The following is a 22,922-nucleotide window of genomic DNA, read 5'->3' as shown; positions in this document are numbered from 1 at the left end:
TCTAGATCTCCAAGTTCACCGTCAGCCAAAGGAGGCATCTCCAGCCAAGGGAGGCAGCTCAAGAAAGCCATTTCCAGGAAAGCTGCATTCAAAATGTAATTTATCAGAACGAGTCTCCGACGAGTCTCCACATCTCCAGGCCCGGCGGCTTGGAGACGAGGGGGAGTTGTTGGGAAGAGTTTACCTTAGAAGGCGACAGCGAACAGACAGGCCTTTCAAAGCCACCCAGGGCTCTGCCCCGAGGCCCGAGGCTGCGTGGAGGGGCTGGAGCAGCGCGTGGCTGCGAGCCCCACGGCGCCACAGGTTCCCCAGCGCGCAGCCCCGCCCGACTGCCACAGGTGGGCGGCGCTCCGCCTCGGGGTTCCCGCGGGAGGGGGCGCGCGGCTCACTAAGGACTCGGGGGAGGAGGCCAGGGTTAAGGGGTACGGGGCCAGCTCTGCCTTGAGGAGGCAGCGTGAGCGGGAAGCTCGGGGTTTTTCGCTGCGTGGTTCTCGACCCTCCCTGGGCTCGGTGGCCCGGGCTTTTCCTCGCGGCAGGAGGAGTGGTGGAGAGAGGAGCCGCGGGCACCTCCCACCGGCCGCCCCGAGAGCCCTGGCCTCTTCCCCGGGCGCGGTTAAGCCGCGCGGCCGCGGGCCGCCAGCTGCATGCGCCCCGGCACGTACAAGCCTGCACGACCACATGCGGGCGGGGGAAGGGCACCGCGATCCGGGAGACCCGGCCCCTCCAGGGCCTCACCCCAGCCCAACGCGGCTCGCCCCCGGCCCTCGTCCCCGCAGCCCCTCACCGGTGTTGGCCTTGATGTTCTCCCGCAAGAAGTGGCCGCTGGAGAGATGCTGGAGACCAAAGTTCTGGGCGATCCTCTGGCACACGGTGCCCTTGCCCGAGCCGGGCGGCCCGAGGATGACCGCGCGCAGGAGTTTGGAAGCCATTGCCTTCGCGAGGAGGGGGAGCGGCCAAACGCGCAGCCCAGACCGCAGCCCGGGAGGGAACCCCGGGAACTTTGTTTCTCGGCCCCCTACCTCTGGCACCCTCCGCTCGCACTGGGACTCGCCGGCCGCCCCTACAGGGGGAAGGAGAGACTTTTAAGACAACCCCTCCCCTCAACCCTGCGCCGGGACCGACTCCCAGGCGGAGTGAGCGCCACGCTACACCTCCCCGCCCTCCTCCACCTCCTGGCCCTCCTCCACCTCCTCGCCCCCACGCAGAGCTGCTGGAGCGCGCCGGTGCCCCGCCCTGCCGGCTCGGCCTCCAGAGGTCAGAGGTCGGCCCGGCCAGTCCCACCTCCATCCTTTCCTCCAACTCGCGCCTCACGCCGCGTTGGAGAACGGAGTCGGGCGGCCGGGCATCCCCCAACCAGTCTCCGTCGAGCCAGGGAAGCTGGCCCAAGGGGGTCATTCAAAGCCTGCCCCCGCAGCCCCACACACCGAGCGGCCTAGAGGCTGAGCCCCTGCCCTGTACTCGCACGTGTGCAACGTGTGGTCGGCGTCTCGGCCCCTCCCCGCGGCTGTCACATCCCCCGGAGTCTCAGCGGCCGCCGCTGCCCACCGCCTGCGCGCGCTCGGAGGGGCCCACCTCCGCCCGGGGTTGGCGGATGCGCTCCCGGGCCGTGGGACGCGCGACGAGCCCGAGCCCGAGCCCTGCGCCTCGCCTCCAAAAGCAATCAAATAAAACACACACCTTGGCTGGAGGCAGCGCTCTGAGAAGCTTCCAGCCCGTTTCCCGCAGGGCGGCGCCGCCTCCGCCCGCCGAGTCTCCGAGCCCGGGCCGGCAGCGCGGGACTCGCGCCTTACGTAAGCCTGGGAGACAGTCTCCGCGCGAGCCGCCGGCCGCCGCCCCCTCTCTCTCCTCCCCTCCCACCCAGCCTGTCCGGCCCACGTGCTCCCCGCGACCCAGCGAGGGCTGCCGGGGCGAAACGAGGCGCAGACCACACAGGGTAGAGAAACCCCCCTGCCCTTTTTTTTTCCACGATCGCCTAGGGACCGCGGTCTGCTGCAAGGAGAAGGAAAAATACAACTTGTTGAGCGCCTACTGTGCGCCAAGTTCACGGCTAGGTGATTTCATTGTGTTTACAGCCGAGGAAATGAGGCATGGAGTGTGACCATGCATTCAGTGATTCATTCGGCAAATTTTTACTGAGTGCCTACTATGTGCCAGAAACTATTCTAGACGCTTGGGATGTAACCGTGAACAAGAGATTGAATCCTGCTCTCAAGAAATTGCGTCCTAGCGGGAGGTTGGAACCCAAGACTGACTGACTCCAAAGTCCAGGCGCCTTGGGGAACAGGGAAGAAGGGGATGTCACTCACCTGTGCGACCTTCTTGATAAATAATTCCAGGACTTCCATGCCTGTTATTCTTGTGCTGCATGTATAAGTCACCAAGTTCAAATGGAACCTGTTTTCCCCCAACCCCACCCTCCCCTGCATATCCCAATCCACATTCTGTTAGATCTGTGCTCACAGCCTTTAATTGCCCATCCAAACTAATGAGATAGCTGCTCGTAAGACTCCAGTTTCTGTGCCATTCCATTTTCCGTGCAGTTGCCAGGAATATTGCTAAAGCGAAAATCAATTTCTATTATTTCTCGGCCTCAGATACTGTCTTCCATTCAGGATAAAGTGAAAAATCTTCAGCCGGGTGCGGTGGCTCACGCCTGCAATCCTAGCACTTTGGTAGGCCGAGGCAGGCACATCACCTGAGGTTGGGAGTTCAAGACCAGCCTGACCAACATGAAGAAACCCCGTCTCTACTAAAAAACAAAAATAGCCGGGCGTGGTGGTGCATGCCTGAAATCCCAGCTTATTCGGGAGGCTGAGGCAGGAGGATCGCTTGAATCCTGGTCGCGGAAGTTGCGGTGAGCTGAGATGGGCTGTTGGGCTCCAGCCTGGGCAACAAGAGTGAAACTCTGTCAGAAAGAAAGGGAAGAAGGAAGGAGAGAGAGAGAAAAAAAAGAAGGAGAAAAGAAGGAAAAAGAGAGAAAAGAGAGAGAGAGAAAGATCTTCAGCAGGGTTGCAGAGACACCTTTGCATTTTGTAGGCCCTCTCCTCTGCCTTCCCTCCACAGGCCGCCTGCCTTTCAAGATACCCATCGCAGAATTCCCAGCGCCAAAACCCAGGGCTCAGAGAAGGTGAGGGATGCAAGTAGTGGGATGGTGTGGAGAAGAGCTTCCTCTCACTTCCTGGCTGTTCTTTGTTGGGGGAGAGGGTGGGACATGAAGGGCAGAGCCTGACATAGTTTCCTGATACCCAGAGCCTCTACCCACTTCCTACTCCACGCACAAAATTGGCCAGACAGCACACCCAGGCCACCAACCCCATGCCAGCGTTTATTCCATAGACGGATCTCCCTCTAAAATGTCTCAGTGTGACTTTGGGAGGCCGAGGAGGGGGGATCACCTGAGGTCAGGAGTTGGGGACCAGCCTGACCAACATGGAGAAACCCCATTTCTACTAAAAATACAAAATTAGCTGGGCATGGTGGGTGCAGGCCTGTAATTCCATCTACTCCGGAGGCTGAGGCAGGAGAATCATTTGAACCTGGAAGACAGGCTGTGGTGAGTCGAGATCACACCATTGCACTCCAGCCTGGGCAACATAGTTAAAAAAAAAAAAAAAAAGAAGGTCTGAAAAACACAAAAAAAGTTTCAGTGTGGCCAGGCACGGTGGCTCACGCCTGTAATCCCAACACTTTGGGAGGCCAAGGTGGGCGGATCACTTGAGGCCAGGAGTTCGAGACTAGCCTGTCTAACATGGTGAAACTCTGTCTCTACTAAAAATACAATGATTAGCCAGGTGTGGTGGTGCATGCCTGTAATCCCAGCTACTCAGGAGGCTGAGGCAGGAGAATGCTTGAACCTGGGAGGCAGAGGTTGCAATGAGCTGAGATTGGCCACTGCACTCTAGCCTGGGCAACAAAGCAAGACTCTGTCTCAATAAATGACACATAACAAAGTGAGACTCTGTCTCAAATAAATGATACATAAATCTCAGTGTGCTGTAGACCTGATACTGAACCCCTTCAACCCTTCACCTGGGAACAGAAAGGGAGAAAAGCTTGAGAGTGTGGGGGCGGGAGCATATGGTGTGTAATATGTAGCAGATATTTCTTTGGAGTGGCTCTCAGAAGTGAGCATGCATCAGAATCACCTGGAGAGCGTGTTGAAACATGTTGTTGAGCTCCATTAGTACAGAATTTGATTCAGTGGATCGAAGGTGGGTATTGCTGGCAAGGTCCCAGGTGATGCTGAGGTTGTTGATCTGGAGATCACACCTTGGAAACCACTGCCATGGTGAACAGAGCATTGAGACATGAGATGTCAGGAGTTCGTAGACCAGCCTGATCAACATGGTGAAACCCGTCTCTACTAAAAGTACAAAAAGTAGCCGGCGTGGTGGCCCACACCTGTTATCCCAGCTACTCAGGAGCCTGGGGCAGGAGAATTGCTTGAACCCGGGAGGCTGCATTGAGCCAAGATGGCACCACTGCATTCCAGCCTGGGTGATGGAGCAAGACTCATCTCTCACACACACAGACAGACATTAAAAAAAAGAAAAAAGACATGCAGCATCTAAATGAGACTCTCTGCTTAACTGAAATCACATGTCTCCAAATAAGACAGGGAATACTTTCTTAATATTCAAATTAATTTTTTTTTTTTTTTTTTTAGGCAAAGTTTCATTCTTGTTGCCCAGGCTAGAGTGCAGTGGTGTAATCTCAGCTCACTGCAACCTCTGCCTCCCAGGTTCACGCAATTTTCCTGCCTCAGCCTTCCGAGTATCCAGGATTACAGGTGCCCACCACCACGCCCAGCTATTTTTTTGTATTTTTAGTAGAGACGGGGTCTCACCATGTTGCCAGGCTGGTCTCAAACTCCTGACCTCAGGTAATCCACCTGCCTTGGTCTCCCAAAGTGCTGAGATTACAGGCATGAGCCACCGCTACCGGCCCCAGTATTTTTTTTTCTTTTTTTTTTAGACATAGTTTTGCTCTTGTTGCCTTGGCCAGAGTGCAATGGCGTGATCTCAGCTCTCCGCAACATCCGCTTCCCAGTTTCAAGTGATTCTACTGCCTCAACCTCCCAAGTAGCTGGGATTACAGGCATACACCACCACGCCCAGCTGATTTTTCATATTTTTAGTAGAGACCGGGTTTCTCCTTGTTAGTCAGGCTGGCCTCAAACTCTCAATCTCAGGTAATCTGCCTGCCTCAGCCTCCCAAAGTTCTGGGATTACAGGTGTAAGTCACCGTGCCCAGCCAATTTTTTTTTTATATGGAGTCTGGCTCTGTCACTGAAACTGGGGTGCAGTGGGGCGATCTTGCCTCACTGCAGCATCTGCCTCCCACACTCAAGCAATCCTCCCACCTCAGCCTCCCAAATAGCTGGGACTACAGGCATGCACCACCACACCCAGCAATTTTTTTGTGTGTATTTTTAGTGGAGATGGGGGGTTCTTGCCATGTTGCCCAGGCTGGCCTCAAACTCCTGAGTGCAAGCTATTTCACCCGCCTTGGACTCCCAAAGTTCTGGGATTAGAAGTGTGAGCCACGACACTGGGCCCCAGAACACATATCACCTTGAATCATTTCTAGTACCACATCAAATTATCTCCTGCACTATCAATAATACATTGCACATAATTTAATGTACCTCAAAGTATACCTGTGAAATTTGACTTACCAGATTTTTTTAATGCTATGATTAAAAATATCACCTGAACCACAGTTCACAGACATGACACTGACCTTACCTCTAAATTCAAACCCCCATTGTTCCAGATATCACATCTCTGCATCGTTGTCATCTATCGTAATTTCATGTTTATTTCTGTTGTATTTGATGAAGACTCTGTGCTCCTTTAACATAGTGGCATTATCTTTTTCACCATGGCTTCCACACAGCCTAGTAAAAATGCAGCACATGGAGAATATTAAGCAAACGTTAAAAGACAGACTGCTGCGTGAATGAGTGGACAGAGATATGCCTCTCTTTGCCTTCTGTGAAGCTTCTCTGGAAAGACAAAAGAAATGCTTGTGGCTTATATGTGCAAAGATTCAGAAAAGAAAATAGAAAACAATGGGAAGAAGTAATAAGATATGTGTCCCAGCATGTGCTGTTCCTTTCTCCCTGTAGGCACTCAATAAATACTCAGAAAGCCAAAAGATTGTGTTGAAAGAAGAATAGATGGTGTATAAAGGACTACATGGTATTATTTGTGACCATAATACATTCTTACAAGTGAAAGAATAATCTTAGCCCTGGTTTTACCAGCCCACATGGTTATTAACCTATAACATCTTAACAGGGTTTGAAAAGGCAGCAGCATTTATTTTACAACCCTGCTCTCCCAGATAAAAAGAAAACAAAAAAGCTCCCAAGCTGTTAAAAAAAAGAAAACTAGGAGGAAACAAATCAATATTCTAAGTTTACCTAGTTTGGCCCACTATTCTCCATGAACAACATACTTTACAAATCATTTCTAGAATAACAGTATACGATAGAGGCAGGCTCTTAGGAAGATGTGGAACTCCCAGTCTTGGTCTTTTCACCTTGAAACTAGAAAGCAGTTTAACAATCTCTTATGCTCTTCCCCCCAAACATAATAATACAATGATGATGTCTTGCTCAAAACTTTGCTTCAATTTGTACATCTGGTAGTGGGGATGGACAGGACTGTATCATTCACATTCTTCACTCCATCTTCCCAACTACAATCAATAGCAGAATTCCTCCTAGAAGCTGCCTTGGGATTTGTAGGCATGCCTGGAGATCAGATGTGTTTGGGTGTGTCTTTCCTCTGTGCAAAGTTAGCTGCCAGAGGAAGTACAGCTTTCTTCCGGCTTCAGCTGGATGAAGGGGCTGAAACTGAATGCTGAGTTTATTCTGTCCAAGCTTAGCTCCTCAAGGCTGAGTAAGGAAAGGGGATCCAATTTAGGAGAGACTTCTAAGTTTGGGCTTCTGTTAAGAGAAGAAGATGATAATTAGCATTTATTGAGTAATTACTATGTGCCAGGGAAATCCTAAGATACAGATAGATAAATAGAGATATAATAATCTAAAAAAAAAATTTTTTTTTTTTGAGTTGGAGTCTTACTCTGTTGCCCAGGCTGGAGTGCAGTGGCACAATCTCAGCTCACTGCAACTTCCACCTCCCAGGTTCAAGCAATTCACCTGTCTCAGCCTCCCAAGTAGCTGGGAATATAGGCACATGCCACCACACCCAGCTAGTTTTTGTATTGTATTTGTATTTTTTATTTTATTTATTTATATTGGAGACAGAGTCTCACTCTGTTGCCCAGGCTGGAATGCAGTGGCGCAATCTCAGCTGTTGCTACCTCCGCCTCCTGGGTTTAACTAATTCTTTCTTGGTCTCCTGAATAGCCGGGAATATAGGTGCATGCCACCACACCCAGCTAATTTTTGTATTTGTATTACTGTTTTTATTTATTTATTTATATTTGAGACAGAGTCTTTCTCTGTTGCCCAGGCTGGAGTGCAGTGGTGCCATCTCAGCTCACTGCTCCCTCTAGCTCCTGGGTTCAAGCAATTCTCCTGTCTCAGCCTCCTGAGTGGCAGGGATTACAGGTGCCTGCCATCATGCTCGGCTAATTTTTTTTTATCTTTTGTAGAGATGGGATTTCACCATGTTGTCCAGACTTGTCTCGAATTCCTGACCTCAAGTGATCCACCTGTCTCTGCCTCCAAAAATACAGGGATTACAGATGTTAGCCACCGTTCCTAGCCTAATTTTTGTATTTTTAGTAGAGATGGCATTTCACCATATTGGTCAGGCTGATCTCAAACTCCTGACCTCAGGTGATCCACCTTCCTTGACCTCACAAAGTATTGGGATTACAGGCATTAGGAACCACACCCAGCTTAATTATAAAACTATTTTAAAATTATTCCCCCTGCCATACACCGCTCAGTTGTCTGGCCCTGCTGACCCACAGCCCACAACCCACCAACCCACAAATTGGCCAGGTCCTCCCGTGTACCATGTCTGGCTCCTCCTGCATCGAAGCTATGAAGAAAGTGTTTCAGCAGCTCTGGCTAGAGGCCAGGCTCAACCGCATAAAAGTTTCCCAGGCAGCTGCAAACTTGAAACAATTCTGTCTGCAGGATGCTCAACATAACCCTCTGCTGACTGGAGTATCTTCAAGTACAAATCCCTTCAGACCCCAGAAAGTCTGCTCCTTTTTGTAGTATAATAAATCTTTCAAAGGTTTCTCAAACCACTTATATCCAGTGAATATTCAAGAGAACTCCATTTGAAGCCTGTACAAAAGCTTATCCGTGTAACACATGCGCCATAATATACAAACTTCCACTTCTGTCAGTCCTTAACATCTACCTCTTCGAATTTTCATGAATTTCTGCTTCACAGGGGTAATTGTTTTATATTACACTGGCAGCAGCATACAATAAAACTTAGTATGAAAGTTAAAAAAATATATTTAGAAATTGTTTTGAAATGTTACCATAGGGGCCAAGGGAAATACTTCTTTGCTCTCTGAAGTTTCCCTGAAAAATCAATTCACTGAAGACAAATTAATTGGAGAAAAAGCATGCATATTTTATCAACGTGTACACAGAAAGAATCACACATTGATTACCCAGCCTCCCAGTAGGGTTCAGAAAGTTATATATCATCTTAGCAAAACAGGCTATGGTGAAAAAGTAGATTTTTGGCGGGAAGAAAAGGGAGAATGAATAGATCAGCGAATGGTAACATAGATGAAATTGTCAGTAGTTCTCTTTGGAATCTGAATGAGCCAGATAGGCAGACATATTGCTTGGTGAAAGGGTCTATTCAGCTGTGGTTACATTTTTGGTCTTAAAAGGAGGAGTACTAAGCACCACATTGCACTTACTCTAAAATTGACCACATCATTGGAAAAAAAAAAAAAAGAATTAAAATCAATTGTTCAGCTAGGTGTGGTGGCTCATGCCTGTAATCTCAGCACTTTGGGAGGCCAAGGTGGGCAGATCACAAGGTCAAGAAATCAAGACCATCCTGGCCAACATGGTGAAACCGTGTCTCTACTAAAAATCCCAAAAAAATTAGCTGGGCATGGTGGTGCATGCCTGTAGTCCCAGCTACTTGGGAAGCTGAGGCAGGAGAATCACTTGAAGCAAGGAGGCAGAGGTTGCAGTGAGCCAAGATCACGCCACTGCACTCCAGTCTGGTGACAGAGCAAAACACCTTCTCAAAAATAAAAATTAAAAAATTAAAATAAAAACAATTGTTCTTGGTGAGTCTGGAACTTAGACAGATAAAGGAACTTCAGCTTGGTCCTGTGCTTTGGGAGAGAAGGTAGAGGTGGGAGGTCAGAGAGATCTTAAGGCTTCTTCAATTCAGCAAGTCAAAGCCCCATATTTTGGGGTATTAATTTCTGAGCTCCAATGATCACTTACAAGCTGGGTGATTTAGACCTATTGTTTATCCTTAATTCTCCTATATCTAAAGGAGAATAATTACTACTAATAATACTAATACCTATTTTCCTTCTTTCTTTCTCTTTTTTTTTTTTTTTTGAGATGGAGTCTCTCACTCTGTCACCCAAGATGGAGTGCAGTGGTGTAATCTCGGCTCACTGCAACCTCCACCTCCCGGGTTCAAGCGATTCTCATGCCTCAGCCTCCCCGAGTAATTGGGACTACAGGCATGCACCACCATGCCCAGCTAATTTTAGCATCTTTAGTAGACACAGGGTTTCACCATGTTAGCCGGGATGGCCTCAATCTCTTATTCTCATGATCTGCCCACTTCAGCCTCCCAAAATGCTGGGATTACAGGTGTGAGCCACTGCGCCTGGCCTAATATCTATTTTCATAATGTTTTTGAGGTTTAAATTATCTCTGAAAAATCCCATCAAACACACCATGAGCACTCAATAAATATTAGCTATTGCTACTATTCATTCAACACTATATTTCAAGCACTGTTCTAGATGTTGGTGACACATCAGTGAATAAAACACAAATATCTCTGTCCTTGTGAACTTACATTACCATTAATATTTCCATGCACTATGGTAAAGTATGAAAGCTCATCATTTTGAGGCAGGAGAATAGAGTCTGGAGGTGGGGAACCTAAGGACTTCCTAGGACTAAATCAAATGGAGAAACTTCAGCTATGACAGGTAACATCCCCTCCACCTACATAGGACATACGCCAAGGAAATGACTTTGTAATTTTACTTCATCCTCTTCATTTACATGAAGAGGTAACCAATGGAAACCTCTAGAAGGTAAAAATTCTGTAATGGGGCTCTTGAGCCCTTAGGCTCAGGCCCACTCCCACCCTGTGGAGCATATTTTCATTTTCAGTAAATCTCTGCTTTTGTTGCTTCATTCTTTCCTTGCTTTGTTTGTACATGTTGTCCAATTTTTTGTTCAAGACGCCAAGAACCTGGACACCCTCCACCGGTAACAGTTTTATCCCCTGAGTCTAGCTGTCTTGGTTTGGGATTGCCCCAGTTCTTGAGAAAATGAATTGGGTCAAGTCACTTCTTTGAGAGGTGGTCCTAGATAGCACAGTAAAGGACAGAAAAAGTCAAACGGGAAAGGGAGAAAGGCCGACATAGTATACTGGGTTAGTGAGTTACCTCTATGGGAACTGGGACTCAACCTCACAGGGACCCTCTGAATGGGCGTGTAGAACCCACTTCAGAATTGTCCTGGGATATTTGTCTACCAACTTTTTTTTTCATTGGTAGAAGGTTGCTCCTGAGGCATTCCTCAAGCAAAAAGACCCAGAAAGCCATTCCTATCCACAATAATTTTCCGCAGATCTGATGAGAGGGCTGAAGGGATATGCATAAGGAACCAACAGACTGCTATGCTCGCTGAGTGCCAGGCATGTGACAGGCTCTGGATAAATACATAAAATAAAGAACAAGGCCGGGTGCGGTGGCTCACACCTGCTATCCAGCACTATGGGAGGCCGAGGTGGGCAGATCATGAGGTCAGGAGTTCAAGACCAGCCTGGCCAACATGGTGAAACCCTGTCTCTACTAAAAATACAAAAATTAACCTGATGTGTTGGAGGAGCACCTATAATCCCAGCTACTTGGAAGACTGAAGCAGAATTGCTTGAACCCAGAAGGCAGAGGTTGCAGTGAGCCGAGATCACACCATTGCACTTCAGCCTGGACGATGGAGTGAGACTTTGTCTCAAAAAATAAATTAAATAAATAAATAAATAAATAAGAACACAAGAAAAAGAAAGAGGGAAAGCACTCAAGTCTGTGTGAGGAGGCAAGAAGCCTTTCCAGCAAAACTGGTAATTATTGAATTGTGTTGTTTTGCTTTATTTGTAAGAGATGGGGGTCTTATTCTATCGCCCACCCTGGAGTTCATGATGTGATCAAGGCTCACTGCAGCCTCAAACTCCTGGGGTCAAGCAACCCTCCCCTCCAACCTTTTGAAGTAGCTGGAACTGCAGGCACACACCACCATGCCCCAATTTTTTTTTTTCTTTCTTGAGATGGAGTCTTGCTCTGTAGCCCAGGCTGGAGCGCAGTGGTGCAGTCTCAACTCACTGCAACCTCCAACTCCAGGGTTTGAGTGATTCTCATGCCTCAGCCTCCTGAGTAGCTAGAATTACAGGCATGCACCACCCGGCTAATTTTTGTAGTTTTGATAGAAAAGAGGTTTTACCATGTTGGCCAGGATGGTCTCGAACTCCTGACCTCCAGTGGTCCACCTGCCTCAGCCTTCCAAAGTGCTGGGGATTACAGGCATGCGCCATCATGCCCAGCCCATCCTAACCACTTAGAGTTTATTTTAAGGGAATAGAGAATGTATATTTTAGAAAGATAAATCTGGAGCTGGCCCACTGGTGCGCTCCTGTATTCCCAGCTACTTGGGAGGTTGGAGCACGAGGATTGCTTGAGGCCATGAGTTTGAGACTACCCTCTACAATGTAGCAAGATAACATCTCCAAAAAAAAAAAAAAAAGCAAAAACAAAAAAAGAAAGATAAATTTGTTCTTCCTGACACCTCATTAGAAGGAGTTGCATCTGATGTCAGGCAAACTAATTAAGAAGATGTTAACAATATTGCAGGAGAAAGATCATAAGATCTTCAAATAAGAGTGGCGGGGGAAATGGGAAAGAAGAGATGAACACCAGCTTTATCTAGATATAGCATAAATTGGTTAGATGTAGAGGAACAGAGAGAAGCATGGATGGTGGTCGGGATTCTGGCGTTTGAGGGAAAATGGCCCCTCACACTGAGCTGGAATACACAAGAAGGGAAGAAATAGGTGAGGGGATGATTTTTTCACATATATTATATCAGTAGCCTTTGAACATTTGTGTCCTAGTACTACCTAACATTATTTTGAAACATGTAACCCAGACACATTTTGACACTGACTGTTAAAATTGCACATCATAAATGTGAAATGTTGGAATGGGTGAAAATTTCAGCCATCCTATAAATACTGACATTTAAAAATAAAACTTATATCACTCCTTTTTAAAAAAAAATTTTTTTTATTTATTTGTTTTTATTTGAGAGACAGGGTCTCACTCTGTCACCCAGGGCAGAGTGCAGTGACACAGTTTTGGTTCACTGCAGCCTCGACCTCCCAGGCTCAAGCCATTCTCCCACCTCAGCCTCCTGAATAACTGAGACTATAGACACACGCCGCCATGCCTGGCTAATTTTCTTTATTTTTGGTAGAGACGAGGTCTCACTATGTTGCCCAGGCTAGTCTTAAACTCCTGAGGTCAAGCAATACTCCTGCCTTGGCTTCCCAAAGTGTTGGGATTACAGGTCTAAGCCACTGCACCTGGCCACATCACTCCTTTCAATGTGTGTAATGAAATCTAAATACCATAGCAAACTGATAGCCACTAGAATCCTCTTGAAAATTATGAAGGCAGGCATGGTGGTGGCTCATGCCTGGAATCCCAGCACTTTGGGAGGATTGAGGCCAGGAGTTTGAGACCACCCAGGGCAACATAGCTAGACTATATCTCTACCAAAAAAAAATTTTTTTTTAAATTAGCCAGCCATAGTGGCATGTGCCTGTAGTCCCAGCTACTTGGGAGGCCAAGGTGGGAGGATGGCTTGATCCCAGGAGTTCAATGCTGCAATGACCTATGATAGTGCCACTGCCACTGTTCTTCAGCCTGGTAGACAGAGTGAGACTGTCTCCAAAGAGAAAAAAAGAAAATTACATGAGCAAGCTCTTTTATGACAGCCACATTTTTCTGTTTGTTTGTTTGAGACCGAGTCTTGCTCTGTCACCAGGCTGGAGAGCAATGACGTAATCTTGGCTCACTGCAACCTCCACCTCCTGGGTTCAAGCGGTTTTTCTGCCTCAGCCTCCTGAGTAGCTAAGACTACAGGCGTGCACCACCACGCCCAGCTAATTTTGTTTTGTTTTTGTTTTTGTTTTTGTTTTTTTTGAGATGGAGTTTCACTCTTGTTACCCAGGCTGGAATGCAATGGCGCGACCTCGGCTCACCGCAACCTCCGCCTCCTGGGTTCAGGCAATTCTCCTGCCTCAGCCTCCTGAGTAGCTGGGATTACAGGCATGTGCCACCATGCCCAGCTACTTTTTTGTATTTTTAGTAGAGACGGGGTTTCACCACGTTGACCAGGATAGTCTCGATCTCTTGATCTCGTGATCCACTCGCCTCGGCCTCCCTAAGTGCTGGGATTACAGGCTTGAGCCACCGCGCCCGGCTAATTTTGTTACTTTTAGTAGAGAGAAGGTTTCACCATGTTGGCCAGGATGGTTTTGATCTCTTGACCTGGTGATCTACCCGCCCAGGCCTCCCAAAGTGCTGGGATTACAGGTGTGAGCCACCGCACCGGCCACCCTGTGAAAGCCAAATGTTTACATGAATTTTTTCACCTTGAACCAAAATTTCCACTCCGCTTTCCCTCAATTTTACTGTGATATAATATGTTTTTATTCTTAGAAGACTTTTCTTGATCACCCTAATAATACTCTCAGCAAGAAAAATATGCATATAGATGAAAATTAATTTTGCTAATCTCCTGTGATCCTAAGATCCTCTTTTTTAAGAACTCAAGTCTTCAGAATTAAGTTATCATTACAATTAGTAGTATATTAATGATCAAGATGACCAATGCATTACAAATTTTGATCAAAATCATTAAATAAAAATTAATACCTTATAATAAATGCCTCTAAGATAAATTATAATTTTAAGAAATTAGTTCATATGCATGTGAATATGATTGCTCAACTGAAATAGTATTCAACATTAATTCCGCTCTATGTTCCATTTTCATAGATAAAAGTATTGAGAAATCTCATTCATGTAAGGCAGAGGATGGGAATAGAAGATTTCTTACAGTAATGTCATTCGACTCTTTGAAGTTCTTGCAAATTGTATTTCAAAAATCACAGAGTGATCTATCATTAAAATGCATTGTTTAATGATCTATTGGCTAAAATTTGATTCTTCTTAAAATGTTGTTGCAAGCAAAGAATTAGAAATCACCTGACATCACCTGACTTAGAAAAGAGTTTACTGTCCAGTCATAAGAGTCATTCACTTTCTCAATTTCTGAAACATTGGCCAAAAAGTCTCTCTCCAAAATTATCAAATGATTATTAAATTACAGCTGTTATTTTTCTACTTAGAAACATTTTGACTAACCTGATATGTTCAGAAAGGGTTAGAAAATTAAAATATTAATTCCAAAATACCTTGGTTAATAAAAATTTTGACAAAGCATTTCTCTCTCTTCATGTGATTTAAATATATTTTATTCAAAATCTCAATGCTATATTTTTAGCTCATTTGATTTATGAAAAATGTCCACCTATTACCTAACTAGCAAAGTCAGCCTTCACTGTCAAACCGAGGAGCCAAATGAAACTTTTTTCTGTCAGTAAAGATCTGACTACATTTTTCTATTCAAATAAACACATTAAGACACATCCCTGACAGGCGCAATGGCTCATGCCTGTAATCCTAGTATTTTGGGGGACCAAGGCGGGCGGATTATGTGAGGTCAGGAGTTCAAGACCAGGTTGGCCAACATGGTGAAACCCAGTCTCTACTAAAAATACATAAATTAGCCAGAAATTGCTTGAACCTGGGAAATGGAATTTGCAGATTGCACCACACAGCACTCCAGCCTCGGTAACAGAGCTAGACTCTGTCTTAAAAAAAAAAAAAAAAAAAAAAAAAAGACGCATCCCCATGACAACCATTTCACTTCTGAATTCAGCAAGAGAGAGAGAAAGCCCTGCTAAGAATTTGCTCCTACCTAAAATGCAACAAAAAAAAAAAAAAAAAGAATTTGCTCCTAAATGAAATTGTTATTCTCTTAAATATTTTTTAACTATCTTTCCCACCCCCTACACCCTTTTTTTTTTAAGCTGTCACAAAGCCCCCTATCAGAAGTGATAGATTCTTTGATAATAGTCAGGGGATAGAAAGGCTGAGTTAAATAAAAATTGTTATCCTGTCCCTAGCCCACTCTACAGTGTAACTGAACTTAGAACATTCTGACAGGGCCAAAATAGTTCGTCCAGAGGCCACGCTTCCTCCTTCACAGGGCATGTGTAAGTCAGAAAAAAAAATGCCAGCCCTGCTTTGAGTGCATGTTGCTGAATTCACAGAGCTTTTACCTACCATAGTATCTTGGATAATCTCTTTGGAGCCCTGGAAGTTTTTACACCAAATACAAGGTACCATAACAAGATAAAGACTTGTTTATTTTGTTAAATATAACGAAATAAACACTTTTTATTTTACCAAATGGGATATGAGTGATTAGGAAAGGTGAGCTGAAAAGGACAACAAACATAACACCTCAACACTCAGCACTTTCTCAGATGAATCCTTTCTAGCAGAATTACATATGGAAATGGAAATCTACAAACTGACCCCCTTCAAATCATCTGTGCCATCATAGCTCTTGGAAAGTCCCTGTATCAGTCTTTGAAAACTATTTGATATATCATTCGATCCCCACAACAGCTCTTTGAGTTTGGTACTTAAAATGACTGTTAATGTGACTCCATTTTTTTTTTTTTTTTGAGACGGAGTCTCATTCTTGTTGCCCAGGCTGGAGTGCAGTGGCACGATCTGGGCTCACTGTAACTTCTGCCTCCCACATTCAAGCAATTCTCCTGCCTCAGCATTCCGAGTAGCTGGGATCACAGGCGTGTGCCACCACACCTGGCTAATTTTGTCTCTTTGGTAGAGATTAGATTTCTCCATGTTAGGCTGGTCTTGAACTCCTGACCTCAGGTGATCCTTCTGCCTTGGCCTCCCAAAGTGCTGGGATTACAGGTATTAGCCACAGCGCCTGGCCAATGTAACTCCTGTTTAAGAGATGAAGAAACTAAGGTGCAGAGGCATCAGTCCAATTATCCAAGGTCGCTTGAACCCAGCTGAATCAGTATCTTGGCCTCTGTCAGCAGAGTTCCTGACCTCTGCTCTAGCTAAGCAGACCAACACAGAGCTCCCAGCACCACTGGCCTTTCTACCTGGAAATGCTCTCCTGCTCCCTTCTGCCTCCTTGTAGAATGCTGGTCTAAATGACACTCAGCTTTCATCAATTTCTCATTTACACTCAGTGTGTTTTATCCTTGTCTCAAACTAATTTTTTTCCCATTTTTTTTTTTTTTTTTTTTTTTTTAATTTTATTTTATTTTAGGTTTCGGGGTACATGTGATGAACATGCAAGATTGTTGCATAGGTACACACATGGCAGTGTGGTTTGCTGCCTTCCATCCCCTCACCTGTATCTGTCATTTCTCCCCATGCTATCTCTTCCCACTTCCCCACCCCCGCCCCTCCCTCATTTCCCCCCAACAGACCCCAGTGTGTAGTGCTCCCCTCCCTGTGTCCTTGTGTTCTCATTGTTCAGCACCCGCCTATGAGTGAGAATATACGGTGTTTGATTTTCTGCTCTTGTGTCAGTTTGCTGAGAATGATGGTTTCCAGGTTCATCCATGTCCCTACAAAGGACGTGAACTCATCCTTTTTGATGGCTGCGTAATATTCCATGGTGTATATGTACCACATTTTCCCTATCCAGTCTATCATCGTTGGACATTTGGGTTGGTTCCAGGTCTTTGCTATTGTAAACAGTGCTGCAATGAACATTCGTGTGCACGTGTCCTTGTAGTAGAATGATTTATAATCCTTTGGATATATACCCAGTAATGGGATTGCTGGGTCAAATGGGATTTCTATTTTTAGGTCCTTGAGGAATCGCCACACTGTCTTCCACAATGGTTGAACTAATTTACATTCCCACCAACAGTGTAGAAGTGTTCCTATTTCTCCACATCCTCTCCAGCATCTGTTGTTTCCCGATTTTTTAATGATCGCCATTCTAACTGGTGTGAGATGGTATCTCAATGTGGTTTTGATTTGCATTTCTCTGATGACCAGTGATGATGAGCATTTTTTCATATGTTTGTTGGCCTCCTGTATGTCTTGTTTTGTAAAGAACCTGTTCATGTCCTTTGCCCATTTTTGAATGGGCTTGTTAGTTTTTTTCTTGTAGATCTGCTTTAGTTCTTTGTAAATTCTGGATATCAGCCCCTTGTCAGATGGGTAGGCTGCAAAAATTTTTTCCCATTCTGTTGGTTGCCGATTCACTCTACTGACTGTTTCTTTTGCCGTGCAGAAGCTGTGGAGTTTGATTAGGTCCCATTTGTCTATTTTGGTTTTTGTTGCCATTGCTTTTGGTGTTTTGGTCATGAAGTCCTTGCCTACACCTATGTCCTGAATGGTTTTGCCTAGATTTTCCTCTAAGGTTTTTATGGTGTTAGGTCTGATGTTTAAGTCTTTAATCCATCTGGAGTTAATTTTGGTGTAAGGTGTCAGGAAGGGGTCCTGTTTCTGCTTTCTGCACATGGCTAGCCAGTTTTCCCAACACCATTTATTAAACAGGGAGTCCTTTCCCCATTGCTTGTTTTTGTCAGGTTTGTCGAAGATCAGATGGTTGTGGGTATGTTGTATTTCCTCTGAGGCCTCTGTTCTGTTCCATTGGTCTATATCTCTGTTTCGGTACCAGTACCATGCTGTTTTGATTACTGTAGCCTTGTAGTATAGTTTGAAGTCCGGTAGTGTGATGCCTCCTGCTTTGTTCTTTTTGCTTAGAATTGACTTGGCTATGCGGGCTCTCTTTTGGTTCCATATGAAGTTTAAGGTGTTTTTTTCCAGTTCTGTGAAGAAGGTCATTGGTAGCTTGATGGGAATAGCGTTGAATCTGTAAATTACTTTGGGCAGTATGGCCATTTTCACAATGTTGATTCTTCCTAACCATGAACATGGAATGTTTCTCCATCTGTTTGTATCCTCTCTTATTTCATTGAGCAATGGCTTGTAGTTCTCCTTGAAGAGGTCCTTTACGTTCCTTGTTAGTTGTATTCCTAGGTACTTTATTCTCTTTGTAGCAATTGTAAATGGCAGTTCGTTCTTGATTTGGCTCTCTTTAAGTCTGTTACTGGTGTACAGGAATGCTTGTGATTTTTGCACATTGATTTTGTATCCTGAGACTTTGCTGAAGTTGTTTATCAGTTTCAGGAGATTTTGGGCTGAGATGATGGGATCTTCCAGATATACAATCATGTCATCTGCAGATAGAGACAATTTGATTTCCTCCTTTCCAATTTGAATACCCTTTATTTCTTTTTCTTGCCTGATTGCTCTGGCTAGAACTTCCAGTACTATATTGAATAGGAGTGGTGAGAGAGGGCATCCTTGTCTAGTGCCAGATTTCAAAGGGAATGCTTCCAGTTTTTGCCCATTCAGTATGATATTGGCTGTTGGTTTGTCGTAAATAGCTTTTATTGTTTTGAGATACGTTCCATCAATACCTAGTTTATTGAGGATTTTTAGCATAAAGTGTTGTTGAATTTTGTCAAAAGCCTTCTCTGCGTCAATTGAAATAATCATGTGGTTTTTATCTTTGGTTCTGTTTATGTGGTGAATTACGTTTATGGACTTGCGTATGTTGAACCAGCCTTGCATCCCCGGGATGAATCCTACTTGATCATGGTGGATGAGCTTTTTGATATGCTGTTGCAATCGGTTTGCCAGTATTTTATTGAAGATTTTTGCATCTATGTTCATCATGGATATTGGCCTGAAATTTTCTTTTCTTGTTGAGTCTCTGCCGGGTTTTGGTATCAGGATGATGTTTGTCTCGTAAAATGATTTGGGAAGGATTCCCTCTTTTTGGATTGTCTGGAATAGTTTCAGAAGGAATGGTATCAGCTCCTCTTTGTATGTCTGGTAGAATTCCGCTGTGAACCCATCTGGACCTGGGCTTTTTTTGGGTGGTAGGCTCTTTATTGCTGCCTCGACTTCAGACCATGTTATTTGTCTATTCAGGGTTTCGGCTTCTTCCAGGTTTAGGCTTGGGAGGGTGCAGGTGTCCAGGAATTTATCCATTTCTTCCAGGTTTACTAATTTATGTGCATAGAGTTGTTTGTAATAATCTCTGATGATGGTTTGGATTTCTGTGGAATCTGTGGTGATATCCCCTTTATCGTTTTTTATTGCATCAATTTGGTTATTCTCTCTTTTCTTTTTTATTAATCTGGCTAGTGGTCTGTCTATTTTGTTGATCTTTTCAAAAAAACAGCTCCTGGATTTATTGATTTTTTGAAGAGTTTTTTGTGTCTCTATTTCCTTCAGTTCTGCTCTGATCTTAGATATTTCCTGTCTTCTGCTAGGTTTTGAGTTTTTTTGATCTTGCTCCTCTAGCTCTTTCAATTTTGATGATAGGGTGTCAATTTTCGACCTCTCCTTTCTTCTCATGTGGGCACTCATTGCTATATATTTTCCTCTAGAGACTGCTTTAAATGTGTCCCAGAGATTCTGGTATGTTGTGTCTTCGTTCTCATTGGTTTCTAAGAACATCTTTATTTCTGCCTTCATTTCATTGTTTATCCAGTCAACATTCAAGAGCAAGTTGTTCAGTTTCCATGAAGCTGTGTGATTCTGAGTTAGTTTCTGCATTCTGAGTTCTAACTCGATTGCACTGTGGTCTGAGAGACTGTTTGTTATGATTTCTGTTCTTTTGCATTTGCTCAGGAGTGATTTACTGCCAATTATGTGGTCAATTTTAGAGTAGGTGTGATGTGGTGCTGAGAAGAATGTATATTCTGTGGATTTGGGGTGGAGAGTTCTGTAAATGTCTATTAGGTTTGCTTGTTCCAGGTCTGAGTTCAGGTCCTGGATATCCTTGTTGATTTTCTGTCTGGATGATCTGTCTAATATTGACAGTGGGGTGTTAAAGTCTCCCACTATTATTGTGTGGGAGTCTAAGTCTCTTTGTAGGTCATTGAGAACTTGCCTTATGTATCTGGGTGCTCCTGTATTGGGTGCGTATATATTTAGGATCGCTAGCTCTTCTTGTTGCAGTGATCCTTTTACCATTATGTAATGTCCTTCTTTGTCTCTTTTGATCTTTGTTGCTTTAAAGTCTATTTTATCAGAGATGAGAGTTGCAACTCCTGCCTTTTTTTGCTCTCCATTTGCTTGGTAGATCTTCCTCCATCCCTTTATTTTGAGCCTTTGTGTATCCTTGCATGTAAGATGGGTTTCCTGGATACAGCACACTGATGGGTTTTGGCTTTTTATCCAGTTTGCCAGTCTGTGTCTTTTGATTGGGGCATTTAGTCCATTGACATTTAGGGATAGTATTGTTATGTGTGATTTTGATACTGTCATTTTGATGCTACCTGGCTGTTTTGTTGGTTAGTTGATGCAGATTCTTGATTGTGTCGATGCTCTTTTACCATTTGGTGTGTTTTTGGAGTGCCTGGTACTGGTTGTTCCTTTATAAGTGTAGAGCCTCTTTCAGGAGTTCTTGTAGAGCAGGTTTGGTGGTGATGAAATCTCTGAGCGCTTGCTTGTTCACAAAGGATTTTATTTTTCCTTCGCTTATGAAGCTTAGTTTGGCTGGATAGGAGATTCTGGGTTGAAAGTTCTTTTCTTTAAGGATGTTGAATATTGGCCCCCAATCTCTTCTGGCTTGTAGGGTTTCTGCTGAGAGATCTGCTGTGAGTCTAATGGGCTTCCCTTTGTGGGTAACCCGACCTTTCTCTCTGGCTGCCCTTAGCATTTTCTCTTTCATTTCAACCTTGGTGAATCTGACGATTATGTGCCTTGGGGTTGCTCTTCTTGCGGAATATCTTTGTGGTGTTCTCTGTATTTCCTGGATTTGAATATTGGTCTGCCTTGCTAGGTTGGGGAAGTTTTCCCGGATAATATCCTGAAGAGTATTTTCCAGCTTGGATTCATTCTCTTCATCACATTCAGGTACACCTATCAGACGTAGATTAGGTCTTTTCACATAGTCCCACATTTCTTGAAGATTTTGTTCATTCCTTTTTGCGCTTTTTTCTCTGTTCTTGCCTTCTCTTTTTATTTCATTGAGTTGATCTTCGACCTCTGATATCCTTTCTTCTGCTTGGTCAATTCGGCTGTTGAAGCTTGTGCATGCTTCACGAAGTTCTCGCGTTGCGTTTTTCAGTTCCATCAATTCACTTATACTCCTCTCTATGCTGTCCATTCTCGTCAGCAGTTCGTCCAATCTTTTTTCAAGGTTCCTATTTTCTTTGCGTGCGGTTAGAACATGTTCTTTTAGCTCGCTGTAGTTTCTTACTACCCACCTTCTGAAGTCTGATTCTGTCATTTCATCACTCTCCTTCTCCATCCAGTCTGGTTCCCTTGCTGGTGAGGAGTTGTGATCCCTTTTAGGAGGAGAGGTGTTCTGGTTTCGGGAGTTTTCATCCTTTTTACGCTGGTTTCTTCCCATTTTTGTGGGTTTATCCACCTGTTGTCTGTCTCTGTCCCAGGGAGTTGGAGCTTTATGAGTTTCCGTTGCACTACTGCCTTTTTTTGATTTTTCTTTCAGGTCTGACCCGCCCAGCTAGCAGCACGCCTAGCCACTGCCTGCCCGCAGGGGCTTTGCTGAGCTGCTGTGGGCTCCACCCAGCTGCCCTGAGCTCTTCCCTGTAGTCCTTTTTATATGGGAGTAGTTAGAACTGTCTCGGCAACGGTGGCCCCGCCTCTGTTATGGCGGACTCTCTCTGTTGTGGGAGGTTGCCTCGGCAACGGCAGCCTGCCTCCATAGCGGTGGAGAGTCTCAGTAATGGCGGAAGCCCCTCCCCCACCGAGCCGGGCCGTCCAGGTTCAGCTGTGCTTGGTTTGAAGGGCTCAACCCAGAGGGTTTCCAATTACTGTTTTTGTTTTGGTTGTTGTTGGGGGTGGAAGGCTGGGACCAACCGAGCCTGATCACCTGGCTCCCTGACTCCGAGTCTTTTCTTTTAAGTTGAACGACCCCGAGTTCCGGTCGCTTGTTGAACAGGCGCCGGGATCTCCCGTACTGCGACTCACGGAGTCGGCTCGGCCTGCGGCGCCGGCTCCTGGTGGATTTTCTGCCTAGGAATCTCCTGGCCTGACTCGCTATTTCAGATGAATGGCCCACTCTGCCGTCTCAGGGCTCTGCTCGCCAGCTAAGAGGGCTCCCAGACCAGTGGCTTTTGTACGGAGAACCGCAGCAACAGGGCGTGGTCACAGCAGCCGCGCGGGTGGAATCAGCCCCACAGGGGCCAAAACAGCCACACCGGCTGGGACTGCGACACTGGCGACCCCTCTGCCTGGGTATCTCCTGGTCTGTGGGCAATAAGAGTTCGTCTGTAAATGCGGCGTTCACTCACCCTCTGCACTTTCACTGGGAGCTGAAGTCCTGAGCTGTTCTTAGGCGGCCATCTTCCCAGCATTCCCCAGAATCTTTTTTCCCATTTTATTAAGAAAAATTTCTTGGCTGGGCAAGGTGGCTAACGCCTATAATCCCAGCACTTTGGGAGGCCTAGGTGGATGGATCACGAGGTCAGGAGTTCAAGGCCAGCCTGGCCAACATAGTGAAACCCTGTCTCTACTAAAAA

At 45.4% G+C, this 22,922-nt stretch overlaps 1 protein-coding gene and 1 pseudogene across 4 annotated transcripts in view; one reads left to right on the top strand and one right to left on the bottom strand.

The window, feature by feature from the left end:
- The window catches only part of AK4 (adenylate kinase 4), an 81,155-nt gene extending 79,363 nt beyond the window's left edge, over positions 1 to 1,792 (bottom strand). Inside the window, exons 1-2 of one of the 4 annotated variants that reach the window (XM_003921469.4) lie at positions 1,678 to 1,792; positions 785 to 1,060 (exon numbers count right to left, since the gene is read on the bottom strand). In XM_003921469.4, coding sequence (XP_003921518.1) covers positions 785 to 929 — 145 coding nt within the window. In that variant the 5' untranslated portion in view covers positions 930 to 1,060; positions 1,678 to 1,792. Of the gene's footprint in view, positions 1 to 184; positions 333 to 784; positions 1,061 to 1,281; positions 1,486 to 1,677 lie in introns of those variants that run through there. The other 3 variants (XM_074380961.1, XM_039473619.2, XM_039473618.2) reach the window with 3 other exon arrangements.
- Positions 1,793 to 7,996: 6,204 nt separating this feature from the next.
- LOC120365916 (guanine nucleotide-binding protein G(I)/G(S)/G(O) subunit gamma-5 pseudogene) lies at positions 7,997 to 8,203 on the top strand (annotated as a pseudogene).
- The last annotated feature ends 14,719 nt before the right edge of the window (positions 8,204 to 22,922 follow it).

The sequence above is a fragment of the Saimiri boliviensis genome, chromosome 11, assembly GCF_048565385.1.
Source record: "Saimiri boliviensis isolate mSaiBol1 chromosome 11, mSaiBol1.pri, whole genome shotgun sequence".
NCBI lineage: Eukaryota > Metazoa > Chordata > Mammalia > Primates > Cebidae > Saimiri > Saimiri boliviensis.
This window is presented reverse-complemented; position numbering and strand designations above follow the sequence as displayed.